General features: G+C 61.1%; 1 protein-coding gene across 2 annotated transcripts in view; it reads left to right on the forward strand.

The window, feature by feature from the left end:
• The first annotated feature begins 5,519 nt into the window (after nt 1-5,519).
• Nucleotides 5,520-26,882, forward strand: part of IGFBP4 (insulin like growth factor binding protein 4) — a 35,367-nt gene continuing 14,004 nt past the window's right edge. The window contains exon 1 of one of the 2 annotated variants that reach the window (XM_043536876.1): nt 5,520-6,091. In XM_043536876.1, the coding sequence (XP_043392811.1) occupies nt 5,746-6,091 (346 nt within the window). In that variant the 5' untranslated portion in view covers nt 5,520-5,745. The remainder of the gene's footprint in view (nt 6,092-26,882) is intronic. The other variant, XM_007061976.4, reaches the window with a different exon arrangement.

Consider the following 26,882-nt stretch of genomic DNA (forward strand, 5'->3'; position numbering starts at 1 on the left):
AAACCACGTTCCCCTCAGCTCTAAATCGAGTCTGAGCTCGGAGCAGAGACTGGGCCAGGACTGACTTCGCTCCTGGCCGATACAGGGCGAGAGGTTCCATGCGAGAGCAGAGGGGTGATGCCTGGCCCAGGGTTCCCCCCCCCCCCCGCACTCCCTCTGGAAGCAGTGCCCCCGGCACAGCACCGGGGATTAGCCCAGCAGCTCCTGTTTATTCCGGGGGGATGAAGCTTCGGGGCAGCCTGCGCCGCCAGCACTCACCCAGCACAGGGCAGCCGGGGGGGCCGGTCAGCGCCGCCTGCCACCCTGGGACACCGGGCAGCCGCTCAGGCCTGCTCCAACTCTGCTGAAGCCAACACAGCTCAGGGAGGGCAGCTGCCCCCCCCCCCCCACTTCCCACTCGAATTGCTGGGGGAAGTTTAGAGTAACGGAGCAGGCCGGCCCCAGGACTGGGGGCTGCCCAGGACCCTGGGGCGAGGCACCCATGGGAGGCACAGATGGCTAGGGAGCCCCTACCTTCCCCACACCCTGAGAACACCACCCCCAGCGCCCTGCAGTCCCGTTAGCTCGCAGGGGGTGAGGGGAGCCCTGATCTCTCCAGCTGCCACCCCAATTTCCAGCCGCACCTCACAGGTTCTACGGTTCAGTATGCAGGAGGCCCAGGCCCCTCACCTTGGCATCGGGCCTATCTTCCATCCCCCAGTTCCCAGGCCTCCCCCCACACAAGCAGGGGGAGCGCGAGGGAACAGCGAAGCGAGCTGCCCCCCGGGGCCCGACGGCGGATAGGTCCCACCTGTGGGCTCAGAGGGGACCGTCCCTGTCCGGCAGCCCAGGCCCCGCCGCCTGCCCAGCCCAGAGTGGCGCAAACGACCCGGGTGTGGCCTCCTGAGCAGCCCAGGGAGCTTTCCTTATCCCGGCCCAGCCGACTGGCTGCCGCGCCCCCCTGGCCCCGGCCGTGCCAGAGCGCGCCCCGGCCAGCGGGTCCGCGGCCAGCAGGGCCGCCCGGGCTTCCCCCGGCCACGCCCCGCGCCGGCCGCCGGCCAATGGGAGGCCAGGCCGCTGTCAGTAAAGGCCCACGGGCCGGGCAGGTAGCGGGGCTAGCGCCATGGGGCTGCTCCTGGGCAGGCCGCGGACCCTCGGGGACCCCGAGCAGCTGATCTTCCGTCCTCCCTAGGCGCCCGCAGACCCTGTGCTGCAGCCGGCCCATCCGCCACCCTACGCCCGCAGCGGCCTTGGTGTCGCCCCAAGGAGCAGCGAGCGACTCCCCACAGGGAGGCCCAGGCGAGCCCCGGGCCGAGCCCCGTGGGAGCTGCTGGGCTTCCTCTCTTTCTCCCGGGGCCGCCGCGGCTGGGTAAGGACCATTACCCGCGTTGGCCAGCCAAGGGCGCCTGGTGCGTCTTGTCCGCCGCGGCAGGAGTGTGGGTGCCCTGGGCGAGCTCCACACTGGGGCGCTGCCCCCTCCGTCCCTCCTGCAGCGTCTGCGGGGGCCGGGGCTGGGCTCAGCTGGGGCAGCGCCCGTGGGCCCCGGTGCGTGGCGCCGCTGGGCCCCCGTGAGCTCGGCTCTGCTGAGCTCCCAGGCCCGGGACATTCAGGGCTTGCCGCAGCCGTGAGAGGTTCGCAGGGAGCCTGGGGCGGAAGGTGCGAGGGAAACAGCTGGGGCCAAAACCTCTGGTGGGGGAACTCCCGGAGCTCCGTGCAGCGGGTTCCCTCGGGTGAAGCGAAGCCCCGGGGGACGTGGCCCGGGGTGTCGCCAGGAGTTATTTTTAGGGCCGGGGGAGGGGCTGGGATCCTTCCTTGGAAGCGCCCCTGCTCTCGGATCCTTTTCTCAGCCCTCGTGGGGAGTCGGTGCCCAGCTGTTGAATGGTTGTGGGGCGGGCGGCGGGAGCGCGCGCTCGTGGCTATCGGATCAGCCTGTCCTTGCAATGCCACTGATCGCCAGCAGGGGTTATTGTGCCCTCGCTCTGTGCCTCGGTTTCCCCAGTTGGCAGGGACAGTCTGTAGCGACCTGCTGGGGATCACAGAGTGTTTGCAAAGGGCGCTGCGTCCCTGCGCACAGATCCAGCGAGCGTGGGGACTGTCTGAACGGGGCAGCGAGGCACAAAGCCATAGAGATGCTGGAATAAAGGACCCTCAGGAGCCCTGAACCTCTGAGCTAAGAGGGACCCGCGTCTCCACCTCCAAATCCTGCCAGTTTCCGCGAGAGTTTCTTCAATAGCCACTAGGTGCCAGCAGCTTTCAATTTATCGTCCTGCCTCCCTGCTTGTCCTGGCCAGATCCTGCCCATAGCACGGAGGGGTGGGGGGCGCGGGGCCGTAGTGGAGATCCAGCCCCATAGCGCAGAGCTGTGGGGCGCGGGGCCCTCTTGCAGATCAGGCCGGGGGCACAGATCCGGTGCTGTCGCTCCCGGCAGGGAGAGGAGCACAAGCCCTGTCCTGCAGAGGAGCTGGCCAGATCGCCTGGATTCGCCCCTGCGCTAGCCCTGGCCCTTGGCTTCCAGCTGAGTGTTCATTTCTTCCGTTTCGCAGGCCCGGGCCGGGAGCGATGGCGCTGGGCCGGGCTCCTGGGAGAGAGGCGCTGCCCAGTGGCCCGTTTCTCCAGCGCTGAGATGGGAGACATTCCCCGGCGCTGCAGGGCCTGGGGTGGAGGTTACCGGGCGTGTTCCCCGAGCCAGCGCTGAGCCCCAGGCTCCCTGTGGGCCAGGCCCTTCCCCCGCACGGAGGAGGGAGGGTCCCTGCTGGCAGACTCTGTGCCAGGCCGGCGGGCACTGGGGGCCCTGTGCTGCTGGCTGGTGTCGATTGGCAGAGCCGCAGAGCGCTGGGCAGACCGACCTTTGGGGAGGTTGGCAGAGGGAGGCTGTTAGTTCCCCTGGCCAGGCCAAAGCCCGATGTGGGCAGCTCCCTTCCCCCGGCGTGGTCACTGCAGGGTGGGATTCTCCTTCACTTCCTGTCCCAAACGTCTGCGCGGGGGGGGGGAGGGGTCCCTGCGGTCTCAGACCTGCCCCTAGCTTCCCCCAGCAAGCAGCTCAAAGCCCCTGTAGCCGGCGCTGATCTGGGGGAGGGACACAGAACCAGGCCGCTGGTGTGTCCTGGGCTGAGCTCCAGGGGCTTTTGTCAGCTTGGTCTCCGCCTCCGGCCTGCTGGGCACCCAGGAATGCAGGGAACCCTCTGCCTGGCAGGTGCCCAGTGCCCTGTGGCACGACGGACACGGGCAGCTCCCTGGGTTGCCCAGGAGGCCACACCCGGGTTGTTTGCGCCATTCTGGGCTGGGCAGGCAGCAGGGCCTGGGCTGCTGGACATGGACGGTCCCGTCTGAGCTCAGAGGTGGGGCCTGTCCGCCGTTGGGCCCCGGAGGCAGTTCGCTTCGCTGTTCCCTCGCGCTCCCCCTGCTTGTGGGGGGAGGCCTGGGAACTGGGGGATGGAAGATAGGCCCGATGCCAAGGTGAGGGGCCTGAGCCTCCTGAATACTCATCCGTAGAACCTGTGAGGTGCGGCTGGAAATTGGGGTGGCAGCTGGAGAGATCAGGGCTCCCCTCACCCCCTGCGAGCTAACGGGACTGCAGGGCGCTGGGGGTGGTGTTCTCAGGGTGTGGGGAAGGTAGGGGCTCCCTAGCCATCTGTGCCTCCCATGGGTGCCTCGCCCCAGGGTCCTGGGCAGCCCCCAGTCCTCGGCCGGCGGCCTGCTCCGTTACTCTAAACTTCCCCCAGCAATTCGAGTGGGAAGTGGTGGTGGTGGGGGGGGGGGCAGCTGCCCTCCCTGAGCTGTGTTGGCTTCAGCAGAGTTGGAGCAGGGCTGAGCTGCTGCCCGGTGTCTCTGGGTGGCAGGCGGCGCTGACCGGCCCCCCCGGCTGCCCTGTGCTGGGTGAGTGCTGGCGGCGCAGGCTGCCCCGAAGCTTCATCCCCCCGGAATAAACAGGAGCTGCTGGGCTAATCCCCGGTGCTGTGCCGGGGGCACTGCTTCCAGAGGGAGTGGGGAGGGGAACCCTGGGCCAGGCATCACCCCTCTGCTCTCACATGGAACCTCTTGCCCTGTATCGGCCAAGAGCGAAGTCCGTCCTGGCCCAGTCTCTGCTCCGAGCTCAGACTCGATTGAGAGCTGAGGGGAACTTGGTTCTTCTTTATCCCGGCCCATCTGCTGGGCAGGAGCAGATGTCGGTGGCCTGCGACCTGGGGTTTGTTGGAGGAGAAATCAGTGAATCAGAGGCTGGGATATGCTTAGTGTCACTGGTTTTGTTTACACAAATGCACCCATCCCTGAACAGAGGTGGTCACAAACAGCATGCAGAGAAATCCCGTCCCCCAGGAATCTCAGCCCAACACCAGTGTCTGATTCCCAAGGAGCAACTCTGCCTCCAGTACTGACTGTTGTTAGCGAGATGAAGGCAAAGAGCAAACTCTCCTGCAGCTCCCCACAGCTGCCCCCAGAACCCTACAGGAACCAAATGACACTAACAACAACACTGCATTTCTTCAATGGCTAACAACTTGCTCGCACAGCAAGAAAAAGAACTTGTAAGACTACGTGTAATGGTGCCATCTGGTGACCCCTGCCGCAACGATGTATATTTATCCTGGGCTGGGTTATGCGAGCTCGTCTCCAGCCTGAGCACCTGGATTTGAAGCCCCCCCGGGAGTGAACCGTGGCTCCGTGGCCAGGGGCACAGCGCCCCCTCAAGCAGAGAGCTCACATGCCTGCGGGCACAGCAGGCAGAGACTCGCCTCTGGGGCCTGGAGATCGGGTCCCCACTCTGGTCACAGGCCAAGTGACATTGGCAGAGCTCAGTGTTTTATTGAGTCACCTCAGACTCTGCAAAACTCCTCCTGATTCCTGACTCCGCTCAAAAGATTCCTGGGACTTGACTGGCGGGGGCAGGGGGAGGCTGTCAGTCAGGATTGAGGGGCACTAGCTAGCCGGGGGCTGTGGGTCGGGAGAGAGGGGCACCAGCAGAGACGGGGGGCAGGGAGCCCAGGGCTGGGCTAGCAGGGGGCTGCAGGTCGGGAGTGAGGGGCACCAGCAGAGCTGGGGGGCAGGGAGCCCAGGGCTGGGATAGCAGGGGGCTGCGGGTCGGGGGTGAGGGGCACCAGCAGAGCTGGGGGGCAGGGAGCCCAGGGCTGGGATAGCAGGGGGCTGCGGGTCGGGAGTGAGGGGCACCAGCAGAGCTGGGGGGCAGGGAGCCCAGGGCTGGGATAGCAGGGGTCTGCGGGTAGGGGGTGAGGGGCACCAGCAGAGCTGGGGGGCGGGGAGCCCAGGGCTGGGCTAGCTGCGGGTCTGGAGTGAGGGGGCCCGGAGAGCTGGGGGGCAGTCCAGGGGGGCGATCAGAGCTGCAGCTGCTCTCTGGAGCCTGGGCCCCTCCTAGCCCCTCCCCGTGGGCTCAGAGCAGCCCCTTGCCGCTGACTCTGGGCTGCTCCCAGCCCTGCCCGTTCTCCGCCCCGGGCACTGGGCTGGCCCCGCGGGGAGGGACCGGGCTGTGACAGCTCCGGCAGGCGGGGAGCCGGGGGCGTGGCCAGGGGCCGGTATAAAGTCCAGGGACTCTCGGCTCCCCCAGGCAGTGCGGAGTCTGGATGGCTACTGGCCGGGCTGAGAGCTGGCTCTGAAGCCCTCTCCTCTCTGCGCGTCTGGGGGTGGGGGGCTGCCTGGCACCCCGGCTGGGACCCTGCTGCCTTCCTTGGCCTGCGCGCTCCCTCTGCCCCCCTGCCCGCGGCTGGCCGGTCCGTTATTCGCCATAGCGCCCGGTCCCTACGCCCGCCCGCCATGCCCTCGGGAGGCCTCTCCGCTGTGCTGCTGCTGGCCACCATGGGCCTGTGTGTCAGCGACGAAGCCATCCACTGCCCGCCCTGCTCGGAGGAGAAGCTGACCCGCTGCAAGGCGCCCATGGGCTGCGAGGAGCTGGTGCGGGAGCCGGGCTGCGGGTGCTGCGCCACCTGCGCCCTGAGCAAAGGGACGCCCTGTGGGGTTTACACTGCCCGCTGCGGCTCGGGGCTGCGCTGCTACCCGCCCCGCGGGGTGGAGAAACCCCTGCACACGCTGATGCACGGGCAGGGGGTCTGCACGGAGCTCTCCGAGATCGAGTCCCTGCAGGAGAGCCTCCAGCCGGCAGGTAAGGGGGCTGGGCGTGCGGGGGGGGGCATGCGTGGGAAGGGAGCCCCCGACCCCCCCCTCAGGTCAGAGCCCCACAGGCTGGCGCCGAGGGGGTGAGCCATGGGCTGGCATAAAGGGGCAGGTATGTGTGGGAGGGGAGGGGTTGGATGGTCTGTCCCTGGACACTCAGCTGCCCAGGAGCGCTGCGGGGAGGTGAGCCGTGCCCACGGCTGGACCTTTAACACCCACCGGCGCAGAAGTGCCCTCCCCAACTGGCCAGCGATGGGGGCTTGGCAGCTGGGAGGCCCCTGTGGGAAGATGCTGATGGCCAGACTCAGCTGAGAGACTGAGCCGGATCGTTTGGGCGGGAAGGGGTTAATGCCAGTGGCCGGTGCTCGGGAAGGGGCAGTTCTCCGGGTACGAGGGGCAGAAAGGGGGCACTCAGAGGAGCCCGGCTGGCTGCAGTAGAGGAGCCGACTGACCCTCTGCGCCATCCCGGGGGGGGGGGGGCGGGCAGCCCCGCTGGTGCACTTGTCTGCCAGGGCAGAGCTGGGCTGGTTCCCTGCAACAACTGGCACGAGGATCCCGGCGCCTAGTGTCCAGCTTGCCCACCCCATGCCAGGTGCCTGCGCTTCCCCCAGTGCCAGCCGTGGCGGGTTCCTTGCCAGGTGAGGAAACCCACAGATTTCCTTGCCCATCCTTGCCCTGCCAGTGAGGGGCCCCCTCCCCACAGTGCCCAGAGGCCGGCCGAGAGGCGGAGCAAATGAACGGGCCCTGCACTGGCCGAGCACTGCCTGGGCTATGGGCCATGGGGGCTCCAGGCCCCTGGGCCAGCCCTGTGCCTTGAGCCAGGGGCACTCCAGGAACAAGACAGCCCCCGGCTGATCCATCGCCACAGGGTCAGATTTGCATCCTCTGGCCCCGCCCCTAGCCCCTCAGACTCCGCCTCCTCCCCGGGTGGCACACGGAGGGGTAGGAGACGGGGGCTGTGTCATGCAGCTGGCTGAGCCCCTGTTCCACGGGGCACCCTGTGTGCATGGGCCTAGGTGGCATCATCGGCCATGCCACATCCCCTCCCCAGGGCACGGGCTTGGCAGGCCGGCTGGGGGTTACAGAGCAGAGGAGCCCAGTGTCAGGAGGGTGGATGGAGAGATCGTTCCCCTTGCTCAGAAGGACACGCTCCCTCCTCCGGTTCCCTGGCACCCCCGTGCCCTCTGCCGCTCCCCCCTTCCTCTGCTGGGCCACACAGCAGCCCGGGAGGAAAGAGGCCTCTGGGCACAGGCTGCCCTTTCGAACCAGGGTCTGGCCTTGGCCCTGGGGCTGGGAGTCAGGGAGGGGCTGACACCTGTTCCCCACTCCAGCCAAGAGCCTGGGAGTGAAGGACGGACCCCTCGCAGCTTGGGCTAGGGAGGGCCGCAGGACGCCACCCAGGGCGAGTGGAATAGGAATACCAGGCATCCACCCACACATCTATCCGTCCAGCCACCGGTCCGTCCATCTGTCCAGCCGTCCGTCCATCCATCCACCCACCCATCCATTCATCCGTCCTCCCTTCGCTCTGCACAGGGAAGGCTGGTGAGACCTGGGGGCTTGGGGCTGAGCTAGAGGCGGGACCGTGGCCCTACATCTGCGCTTGCTCCCACCGGTTCCAGCTGGTAGCTTCGGCGATGGACACGAACCTGATCCTGGGGGAGGGTTTGGAATCGGCACCTCGATCAGGATCCGGACCATGCAGCTGAGCACCTGCGCTCCAGCCCCGGGCTGGGACCTGGGCCGAGCTCCGGTTGCTTTGCTGGGACCTCTGCCTTTTGGTGGATCCCCCGGCGTTGCCGGGCGAATGGGGAGCTGGGCCACGGGGGACAGGGAACGGCCCTTCCCATTGGCTGGAGCTGGGGGAGGCTGCCTGTCTCCTTCCTCCGCCTGGATCACACTCAGCCTCCTGTGTTCTGCCTGGAGCAGGCACGGGAGGGGCAGGACTCCTGGGGCATCCCTGCCTATGCGGGTTGCCTTGGGCACTGTGCCCGGGCCACCCCGTTGCTGCGTCGGGGAAACACACCCATGCCCTGAACCCAGAGCCAGCTGCTCCCACGCTAGCCTGGTGCTGCCCGCGGGTGCTCGCAGCCCCTGAGGCCCTTCCGCCCCGCCAGACGCGGGCTGCTCCTCCAGCCATTACGTCTCTGCACCTCCCTCTCCCCCTCCCCTCGCTCTTCCGCTCCAATAGACATGGGCTGGGGACACCGGGGTCCCTCGGGGTGTTGGAGCCGGCTTGCTGCGTGGGCACAGTGGTGCCTTTGGGGCGTCCTACTGGAGGATGGGCCGGGAACGATCCCCAGGCCTGACCTTGCCGCATGGGGGTCTGTGCTGGGCCAGGCTGCAAAGGCCTTGGGCAGATTTCCCGAAGGGACCCATGGGAGCTCAGCAGGTGCCCAGTTCCCATTGCACCGAGGCACCAAACCCTCTTACGCATCTTTGGAAAATCCCTCCCTTGACGTTTGTCCTGCTGGTGAACTGGAACCCAACGCCAGCTCTTCCCCGCGACGCTGGCCTGCCTTTCCCAGATCCCCGTTCCCGCTCCGACGCCATGGGGATGGGCACTCATCTAAGGCAGATCCACATCCCTTTTGCCAAATCACCTCCCTGCCCAGCGAGCCTCTGCCCTGCCTGGTTGCTGCAGCATGGGAGTCAGGTGCAGGGACGCGGGCGTGATGACATGGTGGCTGCCTGCTGCTTTTGGCTCTGCCCTGCACAATGCAGAATTTCCCCCAGAGTCTTTAGGAAACAGACTCGCACTGTCTCGCCCCCGTCTCCTCCAGCATTGCAAGCTCTGGCTGGGGGGAGAGGCCCGGGCCGCGGGAACCTGGGATCTTCAGCCAGATGTTTCACTCAGAGCTTTGCGGGTACCCGGATGAGTATGAGGCATGCAGAGCAGGCGCATTATTCCTTGGGGTGTGGGGGGGGAGCATGGTAAATCCGGACCCGCCCAGGCTCAGGGTGGCCCCATCAGCACAGTACAGGTCACTGGACAGTTGGGATCCTTCCGCCGGCCTCCATTAATCCCAACCTTCTCCCCTGTCATATTGTCTTTGCTGCCAGCTTCCCTCCTCTCTCCCAGTGAGTTTACACCCTCTTGTAGGCATCCCCGAGGCAGCCTGAGCCATTGGTAGGTGGCCACCTGGCCAGTTGTGACTGGCCTGGCAGGCTTTTCTAGTGCCTTGCTGTTCACCGCTCAGAAGTCATTCGCTGTTTTTTGGCTGTGGCCATGTGTGGCCATGCGTGCAGCGATCTTAACTACTGGCCGTGCCCGTCATGGCTGGGAGTGCACTGTGGCCACCTGGCTGGCACCCAGGTCCCGCGCTGCACACATGCGGTGTGTGTGCCAGGACAGATGCCAGCCAATGGGGAAGCGGTGCCCTCATCCCGCCTCCGAATTCCTCCACATCCCGTGTAACTTTCCGAATGCTGAGACCCTTCCTGGACCCGCCCTCAGACCGGCCCCACCTCCCCTGGCGTCCAGACCCACCCACAGACTGGCCTTGCCGCTCCTGGAATCTGGATCTGCCCACAGAATGGCTGGTATTTGTGTGCCTCAGAGGTGGCAGCCCTGCCCATTGGGTAGAGCCCAGGGCTGGGAGGCAGTAGAGTGGCTCTTAGGTTCTGTTACTGACTCGGATGAACTATGGCAAGTTTCTGAATCTCCCCGTGCCCCAGCTCCCAACCTGTAAAATGGGCGTAGCAGGCTGGCTAGACTGGGCTTCTGTCACCAGTGTCCTCTACTGGATAGAATAAGAACTGCTCTCCTGTGTATCATATGCCCAGTACTGACAGCAAGCATGGTTGTTATTCATTCTCCATATTACCGTCGTGCCTATGAGCCCTAGTCACGGACCACGACCCTTTGTGCCAGGCGCTGTACAAACACAGACCAAAGAGCTGACAAGCTCCGGAAAGAGAAACCAGCTGGCTGCAGCCAGACCAATGTGGGAGTCCCGGGGAGTGAGCCAATGCTGTGTGAATAGATGACCCAGATGCAGGGTGGGCATCGGGGCTGTACATGCAGCAGGAACAATGGGGTGGCCGGAAGGAAGTTTGTTATGTGGCAGGGAGCTGGTGCCGTTGCAGCCGGACGAGATGAGTATACGTTACTCCCCCGTGCATTATTGCCAGGGGGGTTTCTGGTAATTCAATGATGAGTGACATTCCCTGCCTGTGCCGGGGACCCCCGGACTTCCCGTGAGAACCGAGCATCCTAAGCCCCTCTGAAAACGCAAGCCGTAATCAATAGCCAGTGCCCAGGTGTGGGCAGGTGTCGGCACCATCCGGCTGAGATCCCAGGGCCAGGGAAAAAGACCCAGGTTGGTGCTGCAGGCTGGGGGGGGAGAAGGGGGGCACAGGTTCAGTGGCACCTGCCCCAGCTGGTGGCATCCCGGAAGGGAAGATGGCAGGTGGACTGGGTGCGTTTCAGGGCTTGTCTACACAGAGAAATTGATGGCTGTGGCTAGGGAGGTCTAAGAATGACTCTGCCCTAGCGCTGCCCAGCCCTGCAGAGCGTTCCTGGAGACCCGCTGATTGCGTCCTCCAGACAGACGTGACTGGGGAGAAGTTAATGTGTAGCTAGGACAGTAAACATGGGTCCCCAGTACCAGGAATTGCGCATCCCAGGAAATCCATGGGAGGGGGGAGGGGTTCTTTTTGGATTGCTCTTGAAATTGTGGCCCAGGCCTGGCAATCTTTGTCCTTGACCACGGGGCATGTGGTGTGATGGGCCGGCGCCCGCTGGAGCTGCATACCAAGGAGGTTCGCTAGGAAGCCAGGGGAGCAGGTGGCTCGTGCCCTGATACGGAAAGGGGGCACTGCTTTTCTGAGTCTGGGATGGGAAACCCGGCTGCCTGCCCAGGGCTTGAAAGATCGCTGCGTTTGGAGCTCACCAGTGGGGCTGAGGGAAGCCCCACCCCTGCCCCCATGGACGCATCACCCCAGCTGTTAATGGAGCCGGGTTGATGGAGGCGGCTCTTGCAGCTGGGCGGCTGAGCGCCAGCCGATGGGCAAGGAAGGAAATGCAGTGGGGAGCACGTGACCCTTCTGACCCACGCTCCCCTCCCCCTCGGCTCCCAACTCCCCTGAGCTTTGCTGCACTTCAGGATCCAGGCCCCCGAGTTGGAGGTTCAGGCCCGGTAAAGGGAAGCCAAATGCAGCTCCCCAAGGGGGTGGTTCATCTCCCTGGGGGAATTGCTCAGCCGAGCCTTGGAAGGGGGAGAAAAGCCAATGGGACGGGGGGGCCTGCGGACTCGGACCCACCATCCACTGCCCAGGGATGCGCAATGTACCTGTGAGCTGATTGTTAACCCTTCCAACCCCAGAGTCTGCCAGCCAAGCAGCCACTCTGGAAGCCATGTGCCCGGTGTAGCGTGTGCAATGGCTGTCTCCAAAGGGTTAATGGCGCCCTACCTGCCTCTTCTCTTGCATGTTGCTACAGGCCAGTGAAGTCACCTACACCTGCTTTGACCGGTACTTCCACTTGGGCTGCCCCAGGGGGAGCTCACTGGCTCCCCTACAGCACCCCTACACTCCCTCCGGAAGGCTCCAGGCCCCACAGGTGTCAGCGGGGCAGGAGGGTGCTGTCGACGGGTGCCACGTGACGAGGCCATGTGTGGGGCTGGGCCTGGTCCTCCTGCTCTCCGGGCTGTGTTTGCGGACAAGATTGGTGGCTGATAACAAGGTGGCTCCCAGTAGAACAAATACAGAGATGTAGCCAGGTGGGTGTGGGCCTGCCCGGCAGAGCCCTGTGAATGCGGGATGGGGTGGGAGAACGTATGCCCACCCACCTGGACCCTGATGGGTGCCTGGCTGGAACTGGGACAAAGAGAAAGGGAAACCAAGAGGAATCGGCTGGCTGCAACGTTCTGTGTCCCTGGGAATCCCACAAGTTCACTGTTTCATCCCATGAAAACAACATTGCAAACTCTTCTGAGGAGGAGCGGAACTGGATTAAGAGAGGCACAACAGGACTATGGGCCCTGGCTTCTCGACTTAAATCATGAGATTGGAACATCAGCTTTTAAAAAGCAAACAAAAAACAAATGCTCCTGGCTCTCATGGATGAAAAAAAAGCTTGAAAATATGACCAGAGCATAACTGGTGTCTGCCTGAGTTTGCAGAGAGCCTGGAACAAGAGCTCAAAGGAGTGTGATCCCATTCATCTTAACTCAGAAACCTGTTGCCTCTCCAGAGAGGAGCAGGGTGACAACTTGGGGACAGGGACATGGCCTGGGCTGGGCCCATGGGATGTGTGTTTAGGGTCCTGGATTGCCTTAATTTGGTGATGGACAGGATCCCTGTCTGTGCTGGAGGCACTTGGGAAACAAAAATCCAGCCAGGTTTGGATTTGAAAAAATGCACCAGGCAGCTAAAATCTCCAAATTTGGCTTCTTTCAACCAACAGCCAGGGCTTCTCCAAAAGCGGTCCCTGGCTTGGTTTGCTCAGCTGCCAGCATGAGAATGAATTAAACCCAGCTGCGAGGCCAGGCCATTGCACCCCAGGGACTCCTGGGCCATACTCAGGAAGTGCAGGTAATTAACCTTATTTCTGCTGCCACCCACAATTACCAGGCAGGCTCCAGAAATCATGAAATTTAAACATAAAAGAACCCGACATTTATTTGTTTATTTGCTGTCTGGGTTGTGAGCCTTTAGGTTTAGTGGTTTTAATCTTTTCTCTACAGTCACAAGATCTAGCAACTTCCTGGGGATCTTTAATGACAGCTGAGATTCTCACCTAATCACAGGGCTCCAGGAGCTGGGGCTTTAGGAACCCCCAAGTATCGTGAGACTTGCCATAAGCCTGAGAGTTTGCAACATGGCTGCATTAAGCTAATGGTGCAAAGCCTGTATGGAACCAAAGAATGTTTGGTTTGTCAGAACATGGGAACTGCCAGACTGAACCAGATCTGAGGTCCATCCAGTCCAGTGTCCCATCTCTACCAGTGGGCAGCAACAGATGTCTCAGAGGAAGGTGTCAGAACCCCATGGTCAACATAAGTGGGATTATCTAACTTCTGCCACATTAGCTCTCATCCTGATCTCTAATAGCTAGAGACAAGTTTAAACCTTGCTGTAGGAGGTTAAATAGCCCTTCCAAACTTGGTTGTCATTAATGATGATAAGTCTGGGAGTTCTTGCTATCCAGATATCTAGCTCCTTTTTGAATCGTGCTAAATTCTTGGCCCCAGCGACTTCCTGTGGCAATGAGTTCCACTGTCTAACTTTGTCGGTTTCTGTCTTGTGGCATTCAGCAGCAGCTGCTGCTCTTGAGTGTGTTTGGGGTTCAGGAAAAGCCAAAGGCACCTTCCCCCCGCCCCGGCACTCCGTGCCCCAACACTTCGCCAGTAGTTAGTAATGATTTAGTACTGGATAAATGTCTGAGAAAATTTGACCCTGTGGGAACTACATATATGTTGTGTGGCTGCATGGGCATGCGGGGGACGGAACCTCTTCCCTCCTCTCCACACAGACATGCCGACCCCAGTGAACATGCTAGCCCCTTGTTAGCAGCCGGATTTGCACATGGTTCCCATGGCACCTTGCTCTCTGCTGTGTCTTTCAGTTTTTCCAGCTGCCTTAATTTAAATCTAGCTTGTTTCAGAGCTGGAGAGGTGTTTTTCCCCCCACAGTGTGGAGAGGGAGCCTGGATGATGCTGGCGACGGGCCATGTGCGGCTGGTTTTAAGTTTGTTTATGGGACAGGCTAAAAATAGCAGGTAGGAAGAATGGATATAGCAGACAGCTGGGTGAGCCTGCCCAAGGGCAGGGGAACTAGCCCAGTGTGCTGTGGTCACTTCTACCTGGAGCATGCTATCTATCTGCCTAGTCTGGATCCTGCTCCCTGCTCTCCTCGCGTCGGGGGCATCCCAAGTCTGAGATTTGAACCTCTCCAGCAGCCGAGGCTCCGGGCACGATTGTTCTGGTGCTGACTTAGCTCTAGTCCATCGGATACGCTTTGGGCATCCATCAGGAGATTTCTTTCCTTTGATCCCAAGAGTCGACTTGGCCTGTGCTTCCAGCCTAGGGGCCCTCCGCCGGGATCACGTCAAGCTTGGGCTCAGGGAGGGGAGGAAACGCCAGGCTGTTTGCCGAGTAACGTGGCTTCAGCGAAATGGGGCTGGCACGGGGGCGATGCGACCATCTGGCCCCGCTTCCAGGGGCGGTGGCTGCTGAGCGGAGGGGTGGCGTGGGGTAACCGCTCAGCGCCTGCTCTGCTCCGGCATCTTCCCGGCTCTTTCTAGAATCATTAGATTGTAACGGACGATGTTGCAGCAAGCAACAGTTACCCAGCATCACCTGGCACTGGCCTGGAGGCGTTCTGGAGTCTCGAGACAGCGGAAGCAGGATCCGCCGCACCTGGGAGTTAATGGTATCTCTCTGCTCCAGAGCAATGTAATTCTGGGCACCATTTGTCCCCAGGCTTACCAGCACCGACACATGATTGCAGGGAGACGCTCTGCCTTTCCAGGGAGGAGGAGCGAGCCAGTGGGGTTATGGGAACGGAAAACCCAGATCAACCAGCATCAGAAAATAGAGCAGCGCTTCCCAGGGTATTCGTGCATGTGAGAGCTCTCTCCCTCTGTCTGTCTCTCTGGCTCCAGGGGGATCTTTCCATCACACTCCTCACCCTGCTAGCAGTACAGGTAACTCTGCCACGCCCGCCCCCAATTCTGGTCTGGCTCTTGCGTGTGGCCAGAGTTTGGGAGCTACGGAAATACGAGTGTGGCCTTGTCCCACTGTCTGTGCCTCAGACCCCAGGAGGAGCTGCTTGGCCAGAGGTCTGGGGGGTGTGTGTGTGAATCCAGCCTGTCCCCTCTGCCCGGGATGGATGGTTGGGTAAGGCAGACAGACCAAACAGCCCTCTCTGTTTCTCCATGGCCCAGCTCCCACCCCTCCCTCCCCCGGGGCTTCCAGACTCTCAGCTGGCGAGGCCTGCAGTATCCAGGTGGGCGTCACGCCCCGGGAGATGGGGGCTGATCCCTGGGTGGTCTCCTGAGTGCAGACACGGGAGGGGGGCTGTGCACAAGCAGGTGTGCAGCCATGTACACAGGTGGACACCCAGGTATGCAGGCGTGCCGCTGTGTACACAGATGTGCATCCAGGTACACAGGTGTCCCAGCGACCCCCCCTTATCCTCCTGCTGCTCATTCAAGCGCAGGTGTGCCACGGCTTGGCTGGCACAGGCTCCAGCCAGCAGAGGAGGTGGTTTCCCTCCCTGCAGAGGTCCCAATAACAAACAGATGAGGAAGCGGCCCTAGCCCCCCCGCTCCAGCTGCCCCCCAGCCAGCTCCAGCCCTGGGCCCTTCCTTTTGCCTCCTGCCTGACCTGCTCCCCCCTCCCCGCCTTACCCAGCCCTGCTCCTTCCTCACAGAGCCAGAACTCGGTGGGACGAGCGCTGCCTTCCCCCGGCCGGCGCCTGCCAAGCGAGAGGGGCTCGGCAGCCAGCAAGGGCGTTTTTCTTCTCCCGCTCAGCCGCGCCGGTGCCAGGACCACCCGCAGTTGGTTACCGTGGGTGCTAGGCTCCGGCCCGCGCCTCTTTGGCCTGGGTGCCTGGGATCTCATGCACGGGGCTGGCTCCGGGTACTCGGACCCTCCTCCGCAAACCTGGCCCTGTTGTTCTCATGTCCTCGCAGCCACTGGGCGAAGAAGCAGGCGAAACCCCGAGCTGGCCGGGGCTTTGCTCTCCATGCTGAGGCTCTGAGACGCCGGGTGACCCTGGGCTCTGGGGCAGTTTGGGCCGGGACCGGGGGGGGAGGGCTATGCCTGGTATTGGAACTAACACCCCAGAGGGCGGGCATGCCCACCCACGGTCTATAGCCTTGGCTGTGTTTGCAGGTGTATATTGCCCCCCCCACCCCGCGCCTTTCCTGGCTTGGAGACAGTACTGGTGATTCAGCAGTGGGTGTCCTTCCTTCCTTGGCATGACCCAGTGCTCGGGGATGCGGGGCTGCTGGTGGGGCCATTGTGCTACCCAAGCTGTGATTGCACCAGTCAGCGCTCATCAGCCAGCGCAGGGGGGGCCCCTATGTCCTGGACAGGAAGGGGTTAAGGACAGAGCGGCTGGCTCTGGGGAGCAGCCCTTCCTTCGGTGGCTCTGTTGTGATCCCGGCTGGCGTGGCTGATGTCCCAGGCCCCGCAGATGGTGCCTGGCTTAGCATCCCATTTCCTCGAGGGAGCCGAGCCCTCCGGTTTCACTTGGAGCAAAAAGGCCACAGACTGATGAAGGAATGACCACGTGAGAAAGGAGGGAGCTCAGTGCGGCAACAGGGCAGGGGTTAACTGGGGGGTTTCATTCCCCTAATGCATTGATCCTTCCTGCCTTAGCCCCGGCCCGGCCCAGCCTGCAGCATTACGGGGCAACCCTGCCCCCCCAGTCCGCTCCCTGGCTCCACCCCGGCCTGTAGAGTCACGGGAGTCTCCCAGCAAGTTCACACTGGGTGCGGGTCCCTCCATGTCAGAGGGGCTAATCCTGATTCCCACAGGTGGGGGCAAGAGGAGACTGAGGCCCTGTGGATCCGCTCCCTGGGGTTGCGCTGGGCTTCGAGATGCCGGGACCAGGTGTCTCAGCACGACACACCGTTCCCCCCCCGCCCAAACCCCAGCGTGTTGACAAGGTACCAAAAGCCGAAAGAGTTCTGCCGGGAAGGCCGAGAGCACAAAGAGCAAAGGTCCCGACGTGGCCACAGGGGGAAAAAAATCTGTTCTAAGGAAAAGGGCAGAAGGCCCCATCTCCAGCTCATCAGTGGCCTCCAGCGCTGGGGGGCCGCAGGGCTGGTGGGGAGCTGCTCCGTGCTGTGGGACTGTGCAAGGAAAAGCTGGGGGGTGGGCAGCAGCAGGAGTAAGGGGGTGTCACGGAGTCCCCGGGCGATGCTCTGGAACTGCTCCCCATGAAGCCAGGCAGGACTCTGGGGGAGTCTCCTTTCTGTGAGCAGCCTGTCTGCAGGACACACAGCTCACCCGGCTCCACCTTCCTGGGTCTGACCTCGGAGCATTCAGCCTCCTCTGCCCCTCCGTGCGCTTCCCCCAGCGAGTCCGCCCAGGCGGGGTCCTGGGGAAGCCAGAGGGTCCTGCCCCCCAACTCCGCAGTCAGACGGGACTCTCAGCCAGCCAGTAAAACAGAAGGTTTATTAGACGACAGGAACATGGTCTAACACAGAGCTTGTAGGTGCAGAGAACAGGACCCCTCAGCCGGGTCCATTTTGGGGGGCAGTGAGCCAGACAACCACGTCTGCCCTTCACTCCATGTCTCCAGGCAGCCCCAAACTGAAACTCTCTCCAGCCCCTCCTGCTCTGGGCTTTCCCCTTTCCTGGGCCAGGAGGTCACCTGATTCCTTTGTTCTCCAACCCTTTAGCTCTCACCTGGCAGGGGGGAAGGGCCCAGGCCATCAGTTGCCAGGAAACAGGGTGTCGGCCATTCTCTGTGTCCAGACCCCTGCACATACCTGCCCTCTAGGACTCTGCAACGATCATACACCCTTATCCCCCCACCTAGATACTTAAGAACTGCATAGGGGAAACTGAGGCACTCCCACACTATTCAGAGGAAACATTAAGAACAGTCCCACTTCGTCACAGGGGGGATCTAGCCTTCTAGGGGCACCCAGTTGCATCTGCAGGAGGAACATGGGGGAAGGGACGTGAATTTCATGGGCCCTCTCCTGTGAGGAGCTGGGCCGAGCCGTCTCAGCTATGATTGCTTCCTCCCGGCCCTCCAGCTAATACCACCGTCCTCCCACCCTGAGCCCTTCTCTGGAGCCCTGGGAGTGGGTCACTGTCCGATGTGACCCAGCGGACTGGGCTAGATGGGCCTTGGTTCTGAGCCAGTCTGCCCAGGTGGCTCCATGTGCTGGGGGGCTTTGGGGCTGGAGCTGGAGCTGGTGTGTTGTCCAGACCCAGCTCTGCACCGAGACGGCCCCGGGGGCTGGCGTGGGCTGGGGCTGGGGCTGGTGTGTCGTCCGGACTCAGCTCCGCACTGAGATGGCCCCGGGGGCTGGCGTGGGCTGGGGCTGGGGCTGAAGCTGGAGCTGGTGTGTCGTCCGGACCCAGCTCCGCACTGAGACGGCCCCGGGGGCTGGCGTGGACTGGGGCTGGGGCTGGTGTGTCATCCGGACCCAGCTCCGCACCGAGATGGCCCCGGGGGCTGGCGTGGGCTGGGGCTGGAGCTGGTGTGTCGTCCGGACCCAGCTCCGCACCGAGATGGCCCCGGGGGCTGGCGTGGGCTGGGGCTGGGGCTGGTGTGTCGTCCGGACCCAGCTCCGCACCGAGACGGCCCCGGGGGCTGGCGTGGGCTGGGGCTGGGGCTGGAGCTGGTGTGTCGTCCGGACCCAGCTCCGCACCGAGACGGCCCCGGGGGCTGGCGTGGGCTGGGGCTGGGGCTGGGGCTGGGGCTGGAGCGTTGTCCGGACCCAGCTCCGCTCCGAGACGGCCCCGGGGGCTGGCGTGGGCTGGGGCTGGGGCTGGTGTTCTGTTTCAGGCCCAGCTCCGGTTGCAGGTGCGTCCGAGCAGGAGGCACTTGCTGCCGTGCTGAAAGCTGCAGCTGTTTCTGTCCGGCTGGAAAGCACCTGCTCTTGGCTGAACCTTCAGGGTGTCGTCGAATATCCCATCTGTGTTGACCGGTGACGGCAGCATGGCCCGTGGAGCTGCAGCAGGCGGACCTCTCCAGCAATGTCCGGAAACCCCCAGTTTAGGTGGGCCCTACGCAGAAGCGATAATTTGTGCCAGCCCAGCAGAGGAGGCATGTCTTCCCAGCACGGAGCTACCAGCGTTGACACCAGTGGTGCACGAACAAAGGAGTGGGCATGAGAAAGCCACTTTGTTCCAGCTCTCGGTACAGTCCTGCTGGCCTCTGACAAACCAGGGGCTAGCCTGTTAGTGCCCTGGGTCACTGTGTCGCTCTCTCAGACAGCAGAGAGGGAAGAAGGTTGGTCATGTGGATGCTATGAAGAGAAATGTGCCCAGGGGGACTGGATGACTCAGGAGGCCAGAGGGTCCTGGCTGGGGCTGCATGGCCTTTCCCAGTGCAAACGCAGCCAAGAGTCACCACGCTCTGCGCGGGGCGCAGTGAGCTGCTGGGGCTGAGCCCAGGTCCAAGGGCACAAAATTCTACCAGCTACCGGCGGCTCGGCAGTCTCCACAGCCGGATGAAGAAAAGGAGAACTTGGGGCACCTTAGAGACTAACCAATTTATTTGAGCATAAGCTTTCGCGAGCTACAGCTCACTTCATCGGCTGCATACTATGGAAAGTGTAGAAGATCTTTTTATACACACAAAGCATGAAAAAATGGGTGTTTACCACGACAAAAGGTTTTCTCTCCCCCCACCCCACTCTCCTGCTGGTAATAGCTTGTCTAAAGTGATCACTCTCCTTACAATGTGTATGATAATCAAGGATGGGCCCTGGAGACCGAGCGCCCCCTTCCTCCGGACGGGGAATGTTGGTGGGGCCGAGGGGTGCTGGCAGGCAGCTCGCACCGCGGCTGTCTCGTGAGTGGAGGGATTTGCGTGTGCAGGGCGATGGCCTGATAGCTCCCGGGCTAAGAGCGCATTCGTTTCGAGGGCTCTGAGCACCTCGCAGGGCTCGTGCACTTCCACGGGCTCCCAGCACAGCAGCGTCATTTACAGGCTTTGGCAACTTACAGCTGGGCGGCTAATAAAGATATTGGGGGAACAGTCACAATACATGACTAAGACAAAACAAGCTATTAAATGCCAAGCAATTTTTCATTGTGGCAGAGTCTGCTCCAGTAATCCCGCTGATTCTTGGCTCCGTCCGGCCTCTTTCCTTCTTCCCTTGGCTTTTCCCTCTTCTGGGTCATGCTGCTTTCTCCTGCCTCCCCTTTCCAACGCAACTCTTCCAGCTTCCCTCCGAGGGGGAACGGAAAGGCCAACGTTCAAGCCACAGCTGGTGGGGAGGGAAGGAGTATGGCGGGGGGGGGGGGGGTTGCTGCACCTTGGGAATCTTTTGCATTGTGCCAAGTTACCATAGCAAGCAGCCCCTCCATGGAGTCAGGGAAATGTGGGGCTGGAAGGGACGCCGAGAGGTCGTCAAGTTCTGCTCCGATTTGTTCCCGTCTTTCCCCAAGTGCGGTGCCCAGAACTGGACTCCAGCGGGGGTCTCCTCTGTGCCTACCAGGGCGGGACAATCACCACCTGTGTGTTACCTCCGCACGCTTGGTACAACACCCCGGAAGGAGATCAGCCTTTGCTGCAGCTGCAGCCCATTGCTGAGTCAGAGTCTGCCTGGTTAAGCGAGGAGTCAGCCGTTGAGAATTCCCCGAGGGAGCCAGCTGGGATCCACCGTACCGGGCTGGTCTGGACAGGCAGCCTGCGTTCCACGCAAAGCACAGTGGGGCTGGGCTGCCCAGCAGAGGGGCTGGCAGGACGCACTGTGGCTTTGGATTGCTCTGTGCACAGAGCTGGACGTGTTGCAAGGTTGACTGGAGCCAGCGGTGGCAGCCGTGGCCATCAGTTCTCCCGGAGGGAGCATAGTCGGTCCCCTCGCAGGGTTTCTGTCCCGCTCTCCCCCGAGCCCGTCCATGTCGACAGCTCCTGTTTAGTGTTGCTGCTGCGTTGACCCGAGAGATGCTGGAAGGCAGAAGGGCAGTGCCCGAAGGACTCGTCTCCTGGGAAACCCAGCCCAGCCCCTAGGCTTCACTAGCGGACCTAGCCACTGCCCCCCAGGCCAAATGTGGCCATCAGAATATATCGAGGAGTGACACTGGCTACTGGCCCTGGCTAATAGAGCTCTGGGCCTGTCTCCGCCCCGGGCTGCGCGAAGCCACAGCTATCAAGGGGATGGGCAAAAGCACATTCCCATGCCCCGTGGCCAGCGAGAGTGCCGGCCCCCGGCATTGCCCGGCCCCTTTCCAGCTCTGCCCGGCAGCCTCTCTCGAGGGAGGTGAAGCCGGCCACGGCCGTGTGGAGAATGGGACCCACAAGCTCAGCCTATCGGGACAGCAGCACCTGGAACCCCGGGCATGGCGGTGTGAATCCAGAGCCACTCATCTGAAATTAAGATTGACTCTGGATTTATCCCCTGGGCCTGAGATCCAAATCTATCCCCGTGGCCCTGGATTTCACCTCAATGCTGAGTCCACGGCTGCCTGGGGGCTAAGTAGCCAGGCCCCAAATGCACCCCAAGGGCGCCAGTGTCTTCACGTTGCGAGCTGCGAAATGCACTCCCCTGCAGTCTGGGGGGACGCCCGGGCCGACGCCCCCCCCAGGTGGCAGTGCTGTTTGCTGAGAGTGCTGGCTGCATTCCTCCAGGCCAGGCGGACATCCCTTTCCTGTTTGCTTTCTGCACAGACCTCAGCCTGCAGGCTTGTTATTGTGAACTCTCCACAGTCCCACAGCACGGAGCAGCTCCCCACCAGCCTCGCAGCTCTGCCAGCACCAAAACTGGCGCTAGCCCCATTCTTCTGCCGCCCCCTTCCTGGCCTGGCCGCCCCCTAAGGAGTCAGAGGTCAAGGCCTTTATCCCATTTCCCAGTGGCCACCAGCCAAGTGCAGCCATGCTGGGGAGTGACATGAGATTTGTGCATTAGGCAACATTATTAGCTGGCCTGAGAAGGCAATGGGGGAAGGTTGTTTCTACGCAGGGCTGAGAACATGACACAGCGATCAGGCTGGTGCTCTCCACGCGTGATCCCCGCTGGGAAGAGAGCAGGGCCAGAGTAGCTAAGGAGAGATCAAAGTGCACCCCTTGGAGACGAAGGCAGCCCAGAGCCTCCTGAAAGGTGGCCTGCACTCTCCTTCAGCTGCGGCTGGGGAGGAGCCCTGTCCCAGCAGAAACAGAGCATTGCATGCCGGGAAGTAGACTGGGACCTGCAGCCCTTTAGGACAGAGTTTGACCAGCTCTGGGCTCAGACCTGGTGTCGGCTGATTTGAGTCAGGCAGTGAAAACTCCCCAGGCCACGTGCAAGCTCTCAGACTTGGAGACACTGCAACTTAATAGTGGGGACCTTAAACCTTCCCATGCGTAGGGTGCTGGTGGGCCACCCGGGCGGTGGCTGGATGGGACTGGTCAATGGGGGGGCTCCAGACTCTTGGAAGACACTTTATTTTCCCCATATGCTTGGACGAGAGGGGAAGAGCTTCCTAGGCCCCGCCCCGGCGTATGCAAAAATGCCGAGATCAGCGTGAGAACAACAGGCTTGGGGCCACTGTACGTGGACCTGCTCGGGAACCTGTAAAAGTCACCCCAGGAGCAGATGGCTCAGCCCGGAGACCCTGAGCTGTAGCCAGGTAAACCAGACCAGGCGTTTCCCAGCAATCGTGTATGTCGCAGCCTCCGGCCGGATTATGGAACTTGCTCCTCCAAAGTGTGTTGCCTGCAGTGAATCCTTTGCCTCTTCAAGGCACTTCCTGTGCCATCTGACCTTCCCAAAAGGGTCTTTGCTTTATTTAGGTCATTTTAACCGGGCCCATTTAGATTCAACACCTCTACACAGTCGGGGCGTGGAGGGGGCTTGAAGTCCCTTGGTAAAACATTTCGCTCTGCTTCTCCCCAAATGCCTCTCCCCTGGGAATGGCAGGTGGCAGGTGCAGCGACCTCAGATCTGCCCATGCCACCACTGAGTGTGCCCAGCTGAGCAAACAGTCCATCTGGCATGGCAGGCCACCCATATACCACCCCGCCCCAGTTTGGAGGGGGATCGTCCCCCCCAGACACATACTGAGATTCCAGCCGGGACAACCACTGCAAGGCTGGCTACCAGCTCACAGCACGTGGCATGGCCACACCGTGGGGCAATGGGCAGCCAGAACCGAACCTCACCACGTCCCATCAGCACCGGTGCCACCCTGGTACGGGGTCTCCAGCCGCTGCCACCTCTGGTTTCACATTTCAAGGACTCGTGCTGTTTCCTAGAAAAGGATTACATGGAAAGCAAACAACAAACATAAAAACGGAGAAGTGTCCGCACTGCAAACTTTGACCTGGCGCCTGGCAGCAGTTCCAGAAATACTTCCCTGGGCCAGTACGGCAGGACTCTGTTGGTGAACACAGGCCCCCGGCCCGCTACCCACGGACTGGCCTTGTGGCAGGGCACTGGCCCCTTCCCCTCTCTGGGCTTGTGTGTTCCCTTTGGCTTGTCCAGTTGGACTGTCCGCTCTGTAGGCAGGGGCTGTTCTTGTTGCACAGCGGAGCCTCTGATCCTTGCTGGGGCCTCAAGGGGCTACCGTAATAAACATAATACCAGCCACGGGCAACAGCTGCTTCCCTGCAGCTGGCCCAGAGGGTTTTGCTGGTATTCACCCTGATTGCTGGGGGAGTGGGGGCAGTCTGTAGCTCCTGCCCAGCCTTGGGTCAGAGAGCCGGCTGTTGGCAGAGATGGGGCAGATAGATGGGAACCCCGTGTCTCGCTCTCCTGAGAGCTTTGGCCACTATTTGATGCCACCTTCCTTCCAATCCACGTGATTTACTCCTGTCAATTGACATTTGCGGGGAAAAGGTTCCTTTATCGTTACCTTTAGATTTGGCTTGTTCCTCTGTTAGAAGTTCAGGGCAGCAGGTTCTTGTGTTTAAAACCTGCCTCTGCCCCGACACCCTCTGTGACCTTGGGGTCAAGTGACTTGAGCCACTGCCCCGCTAAGTGCCTCAATTTCCCCATCTGTAATGGGGTTAATGATACTGACTCATAGCAGGGAGGGCCGGGGGTGGCAGCTGGGTGGCTTAATAGTGTCTGTAGTGGGCTTCCCAAGGCTGGGCTAGCAAAGGCTCTGCCGTGTGTTCCAGACCTGGAGCAAATGTTACCCTACATTGCTGCGTAGCCTGGTTTGCCGGGTCTGTCTTCTTGCATCTTCGCAGTGCAGCTCTCTCCCTCGGGCACAGCGTCCGCAGGCTCAGAGCTCTGATCCACCCCATGCTGTCTCTGCTGAAGCAGGTGGAATATCCAGGCGCTCGCTGCATCTGGTGGCATCCCTGCAGTTTGGTCTAAAGTGTTCCCTGTAGGATCCTCCACGGGGGAAAGCGATTCCCTGGACCCCAGGCCTTGTGAGGCACAGGCTGGGAGTCAGGCAGGGGTGAGCAACGCCTACGGCTCGAGTCTCCAAAGTGGAGGCAGGATCAGAGCCTGCCAGGGCCGTGGCTAGCAGGAAGTCGGGCTGTCGAACGTGACCCCTCCCGGCTGCTCTCAGGCCACGTCAATGCTGGCGGGGTTCTCGCGCAGCTCGGGCACCCCACATCCCTCTGGGTGCTCACTGTGTCCCCTGGGCCATGCACCCACCCTGCCTCCTGGGGTTGTCATCACAGAGGAGCGTCAAATCCAGGGCTGAGTTCCCGAGGCTGTTTTCACTGCAAAAAAAGTGTGTTCTTACATCAAGCCAGTTCTCCCTGGTGGAGACGAGGCCCTGGCGTTCTTAGCTCAACGTACCCCCATCTCCGGGTGAAACCCCTCCTCTTGTGGCAGTGAAGATGAAGCCTGAAAAATGGCTCCCCTTCTCTCTCCTCCCTGTGTGTGAAGAGAACTGCACCAACGTCCAGCCCTGGCTCCTCCAAAGAGGAGAGCAAGGTCATTGCTTGCCCTTGCCTTGAAAACTCTCCTCCCCGTGTGGCTGGGTGAAGTTCAGAGCTGGATGGATCCCTGCAGTGGAGGCTACAGAGGGAGGTCGTCACAGCACAGGAAGGGCATTTGCAGTTTGCTGCTTGAATGTTTTTTTTCGTGTCCCCTTGTTGTACTTGGCATCTTGGCCGGTGGAGAGGTGTGATTATGTGATGGAAAGGAGTCACCGCACTCCAGTGAAGTGCAGGAGGAGATAACCTTGGCATGGCCCTTCCAGGTATTGATTGCCAGCAGGTCAAATTACCAGGCTGGTTTAGGCAGATTTCAGATTTTGGCCAAGTTATCTGTAAAACTCTGCTAGAGTTTGGCAAATCAGCAGAATTTCTCACCTCCTGGTGCCAGGAACCGTCGCTGTGTACAGAGGGCTTTCAGTGAAGTCAGCACAGCTCATCTTTGCTTGTGCTGAAACCGAGTTGTTTGGTACAAAAATCTCCCTGAGCAGGTTAGATTTGGTGTTATGATTAAAACCAAATCTTGCCTTATTTCATATGACCATTTCCGCCTGGGAATTTTCTAAAGGATCTGTGGGAGTCAGGCGTGTAAATCTGACTCCGAGGACAGGTCCCAGGCACTAGAGAGAGAAAAACTACAGTTCTGATACACTTCTTAAAAATCAAGGGGGCTTTCTATCGTTTTGCGCATTGATGGCATTTCACCAAATTTCTTTGGGAAATTGTTTCTTCCTCTGCACGATTGATTAGCTTAAGCTGTAACTGCACGTGGAACTGGACCGTGCTACACCCTGTTACAAGCAGCGTGGGTTTCTGTATCTGTCTGCTCTATGAAACTGGGCTAACAGTGTCCAATAGTGAACGGATTTCTTGGGGCCTGTCTCATTTCTGTTATAGCCCAAATCGGTCAGGATAAAATCCACCACTGAATAGTTTTAACCCTCCACAGAGCTGGGTTCCAAAACCAGGCAAATCGTGTGTGTGTGTGTGTGTGTGAGAGAGAGAGAGAGAGAGAATGCACTTTCTTATTTCATCGGCACATCTTCAAAGTGTATGTGGCTGCAGATGTGATGCCCCCTTTTGCTGACAGACTGAGCCCATGACACGGCCGTCACAAGCAGGAGACCTCACTAGTGACACGACGGCTCGGCCCTGCGGCTGTGGAAACGGTTTGCACGGCAAAGACAGAAAAGAAAAAGCCCGGCACATGCAGTGGAAAAATGTTGTTTGAACCAACCATAGACCTTTAAGGATCCTGAAATCAAAGGGACCTGCAGCTTTTTAAAAATGCTACGCTAACCAGCTCTGGTCCCATGACGGCAAATCTCCCAGCCGCCAGCGTCCGGTATTGCAGTCCTGGAGCTGCGCTTCACCCAGACAGGCTGCCAAGACTCTGGATTTCAGAACTGGACTCTGCTTGAGGTTAACTTCTTTATTCCTAGAATTGTTTCCCACTCTCCCCTTCGGTGTATGTTAATGCCTGGTGGTTTCTGACTCCCCGGAGCAGAGGGCATGGCTCTCCTGCTTGTGCGCAGCCACACGAGCACGGGAAGGTCTGCAGACGCAAACCCCATGTCCCATTTCCAAGGCATGCTATGTCATTGGCCCTGGCCTCTTCCCACCCTGGATGCAGCCTTTTGTGCCCAGTTCCTTCCCCGGAGTCCCAGGGACAGGCTCAAGTTCCTTTGGCAAGTGACAGCTTGTAAATGAATCTCAAACAAAACAAAAAGGGGGCCGGGCCACATTGGGAACAGCAGAGAGCATCCTGGGAAAATCCTGCTTCCCACAATGTGCTCCGCTCAGCAAGGACATGCTGTCCGATCTCAAAGGAGCAGAAACCTTTGGCCTCCGGCGCCTGCCCCCTTGGCAAAGCAGCTGGACCTGGGCTGAGCAGCAGCGCTCCCGACCGTGGGGAGGGATGTCGGAGCGTCTGACTGAGGCAGAGCCCAGAGGATGGGCTGCCCTGCTGCCAACTGGCTGGTCTGGCGAGAAGGTGGAGAGGGCCCATGGGAACGGCGCTGAGGTCAGAATCCCAGCCCAGCCGATGTTCGCTGAGTCTGGAGGACGCTGAGTGAACGGCAAACGGTTTAGGGGCGTTTCCCCCAAGGGCGAGCGGAGGGGGCTCACACGTTCCGTGACTGTTGATGTCCTTGGTTTCCCTAGGACTGTGCCTGCCTGGGTGCGCGTGCGTGTGTACCCATGGGTGTGCGCATGCGTGTGTATCTGTGTGTGCGTGCGGGCGTCTGTGTGAGTGCCCTGTA

This window comes from Chelonia mydas, chromosome 27 (assembly GCF_015237465.2).
Source record: "Chelonia mydas isolate rCheMyd1 chromosome 27, rCheMyd1.pri.v2, whole genome shotgun sequence".
Lineage (NCBI taxonomy): Eukaryota > Metazoa > Chordata > Testudines > Cheloniidae > Chelonia > Chelonia mydas.